Below are 10,240 nucleotides of genomic sequence, written 5' to 3' on the forward strand. Positions count from 1 at the left end.
AGAAAGTAAGGTGGCATGGGATCTAAGGGGAAATTGCTTTGTGGATGCAGAACCGGCTTGCCCACAGAAGGCAAAGAGTGGCTGAAGATGGCTCATATTCTGCATGGAGGTCAGTGACCAGTGGTGTGCCTCAGGGATCTGTTCTGGGACCCTTACTCTTTGTGATTTTATAAATGACCTGGATGTGGAAGTGGAGGGATGGGTTAGTAAGTTTGCTGTCGATACAAAGGTTGGAGGTATTGTGGATAGTGTGGAGAGCTATCAGAGGTTATAGCGGGACATTGATAGGATGCAAAACTGGGCTGAGAAGTGGCAGATGGAGTTCAACCCAGATAAGTGTGAAATGGTTCAATTTGGTGGGTCAAATATGATGGCAGAATACAGTATTAATGGTAAGACTCTTGGCAGTGTGGAGGATCAGAGGGATCTTGGGGTGCGAGTCCATAGGATGCTCAAAGCAACTGTGCAGGTTGACTCTGTGGTTAAGAAGGCATACGGTGTATTGGCCTTCATCAATCGTGGAATTGAATTTAGGAGCCGAGAGGTAATGTTGCAGCTATATAGGACCCTAGTCAGACCCCACTTGGAGTACTGTGCTCAGTTCTGGTCGCCTCACTATAGGAAGGATGTGGAAGCCATAGAAAGGGGGGAAAGGAGATTTACAAGTATGTTGCCTGGATTTGGGAGCATGCCTTATGAAAACAGGTTGAGTGAAATCGGCCTTTTCTCCTTGGAGCAACAGAGGATGAGAAGCGACCTGATAGAGGTGTATAAAACGATGAGAGGCATTATCGTGTAGATAGTCAGAGGTTTTTTCCCAGGACAAAAATGGTTGCCACGAGAGGGCACAGGTTTAAGGTACCGGGGAGTAGATACAGAGGAGATGTCAGGGAAAAGTTTTTTATGCAGAGAGTGGTGAGTGCGTGGAATGGGCTGCCGGCAACGGTGGTGCAGGCAGATACAATAGGGTCTTTTAAGATAGGTACATGGAGCTTAGAAAAATAGAGAATTATGGGTAATCCTAGTAATTTCAAAGGTAGGGACATGTTCGGCACAGTTTTGTGGGCTGAAGGGCCGGTATTGTGCTGTAGATTTTCTATGTTTCTATGTTTTTAACTGCAAGATTTGACACAGTGTCCCATTTCTTTGGCTGGAGCAGATATAGGACACACACCAGGAATTGTGCAAAATGATCTTGGCTTTAATATACTCATGGACCATCCACAGTACTCTGGGATAAACTAATCCAAAGAACTACAATATAAGAAATATTACTTCATGATTTACCTGTCATTCTCTGATTGTATTTGGTTCCATTAAGATAATGCCATTTTTTAAAAATGTGGGGACTCTGGCCCTATTACTCCCCATCATATTATCACTTCCACCCAGTAATCAATCAGAGAGGCAATGCTGGAACACGTTCAATTCAATCAATTCTTCCCTGTACAGAAACCAAAGCTTAATGCATTCTTCAGAGAGATGCCCCATTCAATTGCAGGATTAGATGAGCTAATGAAAGGCCTGATAAAATCTAGTTGTTTTTCAATACCTTTACTATTAATATGGAATGAATAGTTTTTATTCAGCAAGCCCAACTAATTTCCCGTAAACAAGTTGGCACTCTACATCCAGGTTTCGTAACCACTGCTTGTTTAGAAATAGATATTCTACATTCATTATTCTCATATTCTGGAAATTTTAACATAACCTGTCCATGGTGACTCATTGGATTTTATTTTATTACCTACAGCTTCCTTATAGTTATCTCTGTTCTTTTCAGCACAACTTTTAACATAAAACAACTTTAGCAACCAAAAACTATTCCAGAGAACTTAAATGTTAAATGCTTTCAATACACAAACAACATTGTCATGTGGCAATTTGCTTGCAGCAAGGTCTCATGAGTAATAAAGGAAAACAGGTTCCATCAGGTTATAAATGCTTAATGTATGTGCTATCTGTACATATGACCAAGCATTTGGGAGACCAGTGGAATGTATTTACTGGGTGTTCAATGTCTGCAGGGTCTTTTGCCATGGAAACTCTGCTTCATGCAGTATCAATACTCATTTAACTACATGTTGCTCTTGGGTTTCTTGTGTTTTCATTTAAGTACATTACCTGACAACCACATTTCCAACTTGCAAACTGTTGGACTTCACCTGTATGTCCCTGGGAAGGAATAGATCATCTATTTAAAATGTTAAAAGCAGGCTGAATATTAGGCAAGACAGAAAATAATTTCCTTCACCTTCATATCTTTAATGTCCACCTGGGGGGAGGGGGGATGAACGGAGCATTAAATATGTCCAAAACTTAGGAGCTCTAACAGTCTAAACCTTCCTGTCCTACTCCATTGACAGCTCCAAACTACATTGACAAAAGATTATGAAATTAATACATGCTGACTGAATGGTGGCTAACGAGGTATTGAGACCTGATAATTTAATAATGCTTTTTGGTGTACTTTCATCAGGGTAACTGCAAACTTGATGCATTCTTCTGTGAAATTCCCTGCACAATTGCAGCATTAGATGAGCTAATGAAATGCCCAATCAAAATCCTTTTGTTCTTCAATACCTTTACTATTGTTATGCATTATACAGTAACCATTTCCTTTAAACAAGTTGGTACTCTCAACCCTTGCATAGTAACAGCTGCTTGCTTATAAATACACCCATTTTTTTCTTTACTTTCATATTCTTGGAATTTCTAACATAACCTGTCCATTACAGAATACATTACTCACTAATTTTAATTAATCAGTTACAGCTTCCTTATAGTTATCTCTGTTTTTATTATCACAACCTTTAACGTAACGCAACTTTAGCAACCAAAAAATATTCCAGAGAACTTAAATGTTAAAATGCTTTTAATACGTAGTCATCATTGTCACGTGGCAGTTTGTATGCAGCAAGGTCTCACAAGTAGTAATTGGACTAGGGGTACACATAAATAACTAGAAATGCTTCGATTTCAAAATTTGTCTTTCTTCTAAGTTATGCTTTTTTGTGACTGTATTTTACTGCTCTCTTATATATGCTTGCTATCTTATATAGTGTTGTGTATGATGGTTAGCACTGTATTTTGCACCTGGCTCTAGAGTAATTTTGTTTTGTTTATTCATGGGTATTAATGTATGGCCTGTCCTGCCATGATGATGTCTTACTCAAGTAGAAGGAGCAACATCTCATAACGCATCTGGGTCGCTCGCAACCTGATGGCATGAAGATCGAGTTCTCTAACTTCCAGTCATAATGATGCTGGAGTGACTGACCATCAAACACTTGGGGAAAACCACCAATGTTTGATTTCCTGGGCCTGTACTCACTGGAGTTCAGAAGTATGATGTGGGGTTGGGGGGGAATGAGAGGCCTCGAGAGACTGAACATGGCAAGGATGTTTCTAGTAGAGGAGGAACCTAGCACAGCCTCAAGCTAGAAGTACATCCTTGTAGATGAATGAGGAGGAATTTTGTTAGCCAGAAGGTGGTGAAACTGTGGAACTGATTGCCAAAAACGGCTGTGGAGGCCAAGTAATTGGGTTCATTTAAAACTGAGTTTGATTGGTTTTTGATTAGTCAGGCCATTAAAGTTAATGGGAGAAGAAAAGAGAATGGTGTTCAGAGGGGAAATAAATCAACCTTGAATGAATGGCAGAACAGATTCAATGGGCCGAACGGCCTAATTCTGCTCATATGTACAAGTATCTATCTTCCTCCGGGTAGAAATACATGCAATAGAGAGATTTTCCGCAGGTTCCTAATAATTTTTTGGTGGTTTCATTGTTACCACATTCAAAGGATGCTGCCTTAATGTCACCCACATCTTAGGGATTCAGTTTTTGTATTTCTGCATATATCAGGTTGCAATAAGCTCTGAAGATAAATTGTCTTTTCAGATGATAATCTGCTTCTTTTAAGCAAATGAATGTGGCTAGACACTATTCTTAATGACATTTTCGATTATCTTGCTGATTGAAACAGGTTGATGGGGCAGTGATTAGTTGGACTGGATCTGTCCTGTGTTTTGCTGGTGGGAGCTTATATGAACAATCTCTCACTGAGTTGTTACATGGATGGCAACAATGAATATAGAATTTGAGTCAGGTTATATAAACAAACAACCATATTTATTAACCTCTGCTCAAAATATAGGATAGTAAATAAACTAGCTTAACCAGAAGTTAACAGGCAACTATATTGAACAGACAGTCAAACTTATAAACTGTTCTTAAAGAGTTCTCATCCAAGCACACTTAAAGTGGTAAATTCAAAAGTCCATGTGACTTATACAGTCATTAAGGAGAGACTTCCCCGAAACAACAATTTTTTCGAAGCAATGACGAATCTGTCGATCTCAGCCTAGAGATGCCTTGTCCAAAGGAATCACGAAGAAATAAAGGAACTGACTTCTTGACTGGAGGGTGGTCACTGCACAAACCTTCCCACTCTGGCGGGGGTTTTACTCAAAAGTGCATGCCATAATTCCCGAACAAAGATTAAAAAGGTCGATCATTCCCAAGAAGCTGAACGACATTAACTTTACCCAATCCTTTGCTCAGAGAACGCTGGTAATCTCTTCACACTCCGATACTGGACTGTAAAGGAAAACAAAGCTGTAACAAACAAAAACTGGCAGCGATTGGCGAAACTGCCGGTAACAACGTTACACTAAAAATAAAAATGAGAACTAAGTCACCGTGGTGGACTTTTTTTTTTACCATGCCATCACGTGACATCACATCACTCCATTATCACAAGACCATTACATCCTTCCAATAGCATGAGACCATTATATCATATCACAAGATATGTAACAGAGTTAATGCCTACATTGTTGCTGGAACACATTGATAAGACGCACGACTGGCTATGGAGTTTAGCACAGCCAAAGGCTTCAAGTGCCATGGGTTTTGGTGCATCTTGGTTACTCACTCACCCCGAAAGATCGTGTGAATCAAATTGGCGTTAGTGATGATTGTGACTTATGCTGGGTGCTAAGACTAATCTTTCCCTCTTCACAATGAAAATATAAATATTCTAGCCACATCTCACCTACCATTATTGAGGATGGGTATGCCCATTAAACCTGTTTCTCAATTTAACTGTTTAATTCTACATGACCATTCATGATAAGGCGGGCTGACACTGCTGGTCTTTGATCTGGTCCATTGGTTGTGTGATCACCACATACCACAGCTAATAACTAGCATCAATATAATTCTATGTTGTAGCTATACCAGTTAACACTTTGTTTTTAACTATTCATGTGGAATGTTCTTCTATATCCTCATTGAATAAGGGTCGGTTTTCTGGCTTAATGGTGGAGTCAGTGATACAACGGTGATGGTTGAAAATAATCCTGCTTCTAGGCTAAAGGAAATTACATAAAAAGTGTGGGATTTTCCAGCATCAACTATGTGTTGAGATCGATGAAAAAATAATATTATTTTGTATATTCCAGGTACGAAGGTAACATGGATTCATTCAGAAGTGAAACTACAGTTACAGATATCTTTTGTTCTTGCATAATTTCATCACCAGTCAGATGCATTTCTGACAGGCTGTATACAAGGAAGCAGTTGAGAGTTGTATGCAAATGAACCTTCCTGAAGTATATTTAAACTAGCTGCTTGAGGAACCAATATAACTTCAGAAGACAGAAGGGATAAAACAAGTTGTCAACATGGAAAGCAAGGCAACTAACTTGAAGAATGCCTATGAAACCAACGGTTATATTACAGGAATCCAGGTCCTGAACAAAAATGAATTGGCACAGGCTCTTCAGAACTACTCAGCTCTTGAGGAGAAATTTGGTAAGGATCTTTGTCTATTCATGCAGTGTATGTACATTCAACAGTTTGTCTGCACTGTTAGAATATGCAATACAATCAAACATTCTATCTTGCATTTTCAATTTTGTTATATATTTATCATATTTACAGTAAGGATGGAATTATGTAAAATTTAAACTTACTTAGTTTCTTCTTCTGGGTGTGTGTTCCAGGTAAACTGCACACCCAATACAACCTTCATAATATACATTTAGAGCACCCATGGGTGATGGATTTAGCTACACATCCTCAGGTGCTACAAACCATCACTGCAGCCTTGGGTGATAACATCATTCTTCTCGACTCTCGGTTTATCTGTAAGTATCCAGCCTCGGATGTCCCTCACAAAAACAACATTGCTCCATTTGTTGCCTGGCATCAGGACATCAGGTAAGTCAGGGATTACAGTACAGAAACAAAAAGATTGGGACGTGCTTTTCTAAATATAACTATCCTGTAAATGTTATCAGACTTAATCTTATGCTGTTCATTATCTGCAGGTACTGGGGGTTTGAAGGAGGTTCTGTGGCATCTGTATGGTTGGCCCTTGATGATGTTGACCAAGAAAATGGAGTCCTACAAGTTATTCCAGGTTAAATTTAAAGAAGTTTGTTTACATTGTTTTCATTTATTGGCCCATAAATAGGAGTAGACTGTTTGCCACTCAACTTTATTCTGCCAAACACTTCAGTGATGTTTGAGCTGAACCTTCTTTGCACTTATCTGGCTTTATTCTGTATCCTTTGATTGTCCTGGATTTAAAAAAAAACTCAGTCTTTAAAACTGAATTTGACTTGGAATCCAGTTTTTCAGATAAATAGATCCATAGTGAATATCTCACAGTTTTGCCTTTGAAAAGCAACTCTTCACATTTTGTTCACTTAGTTTATTTTGGCTTGTCTTTCCACAGACACAAATTACTGTGCATCCTATCTTAACATTAACTGCAAATTTAAATAGACAATTGGCTGAAGGAAACACAGTTGGTTAATTGTGCCAGCTATCATCTCTATCATCTCTTTTTGTGTTTAACTTCTAAATTTATGACATAGTTAACTTTAGTTCTGTGCCATGCAAGTTCATGTACATCCCAGCTTAGATCATGTAGCCCAGTGGCCGTCTCAAAAATTTTAGTTCTTGACAGGCTCAAAATCTGAAAAACTCAGCAAATCAGCCAGCACCTGTGACGGGAGAAACAGATTTGACACTTTGGATTATGACCTCTCAGAACTTCCCTATATATTTCTAAGCTATTATACATAGTCTATAATTCTTCGTTCTCAAACCTAGCCCTCAACCTTTTTTCAATAATATATAACCATATAACAATTACAGCATGAAAACAGGCCATCTTGGCCCTTCTAGTCCATGCCGAACTCTTACGTTCACCTATTCCCACCGACCTGCACTCAGCCCATAACCCTCCATTCCTTTCCTCTCCATATATCTATCCAATTTAACTTTAAATGACAACATCGAACCTGCCTCAACCACTTCTGCTGGAAGCTCGTTCCACACAGCTACCACTCTCTGAGTAAAGAAGTTCCCCCTCATGTTACCTCTAAACTTTTGCCCTTTAACTCTCAACTCATGTCCTCTTGTTTGAATCTCCCCCACTCTCAATGGAAAAAGCCTATCCACGTCAACTCTATCTATCCTCCTCATAATTTTAAATACCTCTATCAAGTCCCCCCTCAACGTTCTACGCTCCAATGGAGTATGAAGTGCAAAGTTTCAATCCAATCAAATCTTTGATATCAAGAGAATTTAAATTATTTTCCAGAGGGCTTATGTTATGATCAATGATATTTTTAGGAAGCCACAAGCAAGGATTACTGGAACATAAAACAAGTGCAGCTGCTGGGAATATGTTAACATCCAATCAGGAAATTCCTGAGCACTTGATTGAAAAAGAGAAAGCTGTTCAATGTCCTCTGAGAGCAGGAGAAATGTCGGTGAGTGGAATGCTGGAATCAAAACTACAAATAATGTACAGGTGTATATAGAATTTTTACAAATTTTCCACTGTACTTTTAAATTTTATAACCTGTTTTTATTTTTTAAAAATTCAGGTTCATGATGGTTTGACTGTTCACTTCAGTGAACCCAACTTTTCAAACAGACGCAGATGTGGCTTTGTGATCCGTTATGTCCCAACCAAGGCTTATCCTGTTGACGTGAGTATTTAACTACACTCTAAAGAGATGTGAAATAACTTGCACTTTTCAATAATCTGTATTTCCATGATATCTGTTAATCTGTGGAAATTCAAGAGAAAGGCTAGTATATCTGTAGACCTCAAACACTCCAAACCCATTTCATTCAATTTTCACTGCTTTGAAAGGTTGTTTCAACCTTTCTCTCTAATCCTCCGCCCCAAATGAAATTCAATTGTATGCTTGAGCTATTTCTCCTTGTCAACTGACTTACTAGCAGCCAGGAACCCAACTGGTATTAGTACCCCAGTCAACACTGAATCCATAGCAAGGGCCAACAAATCTAACCAGAAATCCTAGGCATTAATGGCCTAAAATTTGATCAGAATTTTTCCTAGTGAAATGAAATTCATCTATACATATCACTGCCCAGCAAAAAGGAGCCTACATCACATGCAATCTCTTATAATGCCCAGTTACATTTGAGTACTTAATTCCCTGCTTTGCTGCCAAATTATTAAAAGACGGCAGCTTTGTCATAACGTTGTGTGAAAGACCACTGTAATTGCCAATGCCACTGCACCCAATGAAATTGTTTTACAAATTTCAACAATCTAATCCTCTACCTTATAACATATCTGAATACCAGAAAGAAAATTTAGCAAAAGAGTTAAGAGCATCTCTTGCAACAACCAACACTTAGCATTTCAGACTGGATGATGGAATTAAAACCTGGTGTTGTTTAACTGGATGATGTACTGGATTTTGTAACGGAGTGGTACCATTAGAAAACTGAGGTGGAAATGAGAAATATTAAAGTAAGTTAGCTAGGTTTGATGGGGAACATGGAAGCCTGCAATTAACACTTGAACATTACAACAAACCCCAGGTAACAAAACATCAAGTGTCTGTATACACATGAATTAAACAACCTAGATTAGACCAGGCTAATCAGATCATTTGTTCACATCTAATTCATGACCGAATATCCAAATGTGCCTGTGCAATGTACATTTATGTTAAACATTTTGTTGGATGTATTTACTAATACCAATTATTACTTTCATTTCAGGATCCAGACAGACCTCGTACTTTCCCTGCCACAGTACTAGTTGCAGGAGAAGACAAATACCAACACTTTAAAAACCATGCACCAAGTACTTTTACCAAAACATTTTGAAAATGTTACAGGATTATCAAGTGATTACTGTTTAAAACTTTTAACTACACAAACATTTACTGTATATCTATCTGTTGCTCTGATTATTAATGAAGTTTTGTTCTTTATGTAAAAATATGTGGTTTTCTGCAAAGTATACACCTGTATAGAATTGGTTAATAAAAATACTTTTGGATATGGTAACATGATTGTTGTCAGCTTTCTCAATCATTTATTCTGAGCATTTGTAGAATTTACACAGTCTTACTGAGGCCTGCCCCAGGAAATAATGTATGTCAGTCCCTTAGGAAACCCATGCAGATATTCTTGATAGATATGCTCAACATGTGCTGACTTACCCTAGCATTGCACACTTATATGTTCCACAGAAGTTTGAGGGAGTTTGCGGAGTCCCAGGCCATGGCTCTATCCTAGTCTTGGTTGATCTTTCAAAGCAAGCACCACTTCTGCTCTCTATGAGAAAAATGGAAACCTCTCTGTTAAAAAAAAACAGAGACCTAACTCAAAGGGTTAGAACAAATTGTAGAATGTCAAACTAAATAGAAAATACTAGAAACAGGCAGCAAATGTAGAAAGAGAAACAGAGTTAATGTTTCAGTTTGTTAAATATTTCATCAGTCATGAGGTAGGATCTTCAAACTGAAATTTTAACTCTGTTCCTCTTTCCACAAGTTCAAGTATTCAATTTTGATTTCATATTTACACTGTCTGTATTTTTTTCCATTTTAATGTTGTACAGGCCTTTTTCAGTGTAACTGGGTTGACTAATCAGAGATAAATCTCAAACTGCATTAAACAATGATGTTTTGTCAAGCACCACGGTTAGTAACAACCAAATGCCTTGCTTTGAAGCTGGATTAGTTGGTGCCAGTTTTGTAGAAGCCACTTGTGCAAAATTTAGTTGTATCTGCAGTGCTTACAAGTAACTCCAGATGAAATTGCTACAATCACTTCTGGTCTCAAACCACTTTGACATAACCTATCATTTTTCCCAATGTCAAGCACCCATTTTAAGATATCATTGGTTGCTTATGGCATGTTTAAGCCTGTACAAATATAAATTGGA

The 10,240-nt window shown here is 38.2% G+C and overlaps 1 protein-coding gene across 1 annotated transcript; it reads left to right on the top strand.

Annotated features, from left to right (window-relative positions):
• The first annotated feature begins 5,672 nt into the window (after nucleotides 1-5,672).
• Nucleotides 5,673-9,349, top strand: zgc:174917 (uncharacterized protein LOC565650 homolog). The gene is made up of 6 exons (XM_063061391.1): nucleotides 5,673-5,820; nucleotides 6,012-6,228; nucleotides 6,339-6,430; nucleotides 7,654-7,793; nucleotides 7,911-8,015; nucleotides 9,067-9,349. The coding sequence occupies exons 1-6, from the start codon at nucleotides 5,691-5,693 to the stop codon at nucleotides 9,172-9,174; spliced, it is 792 nt and encodes a 263-aa protein (XP_062917461.1). The 5' UTR covers nucleotides 5,673-5,690; the 3' UTR covers nucleotides 9,175-9,349.
• The last annotated feature ends 891 nt before the right edge of the window (nucleotides 9,350-10,240 follow it).

The sequence above is a fragment of the Mobula hypostoma genome, chromosome 10 (assembly GCF_963921235.1).
Source record: "Mobula hypostoma chromosome 10, sMobHyp1.1, whole genome shotgun sequence".
NCBI classification, from domain to species: domain Eukaryota; kingdom Metazoa; phylum Chordata; class Chondrichthyes; order Myliobatiformes; family Myliobatidae; genus Mobula; species Mobula hypostoma.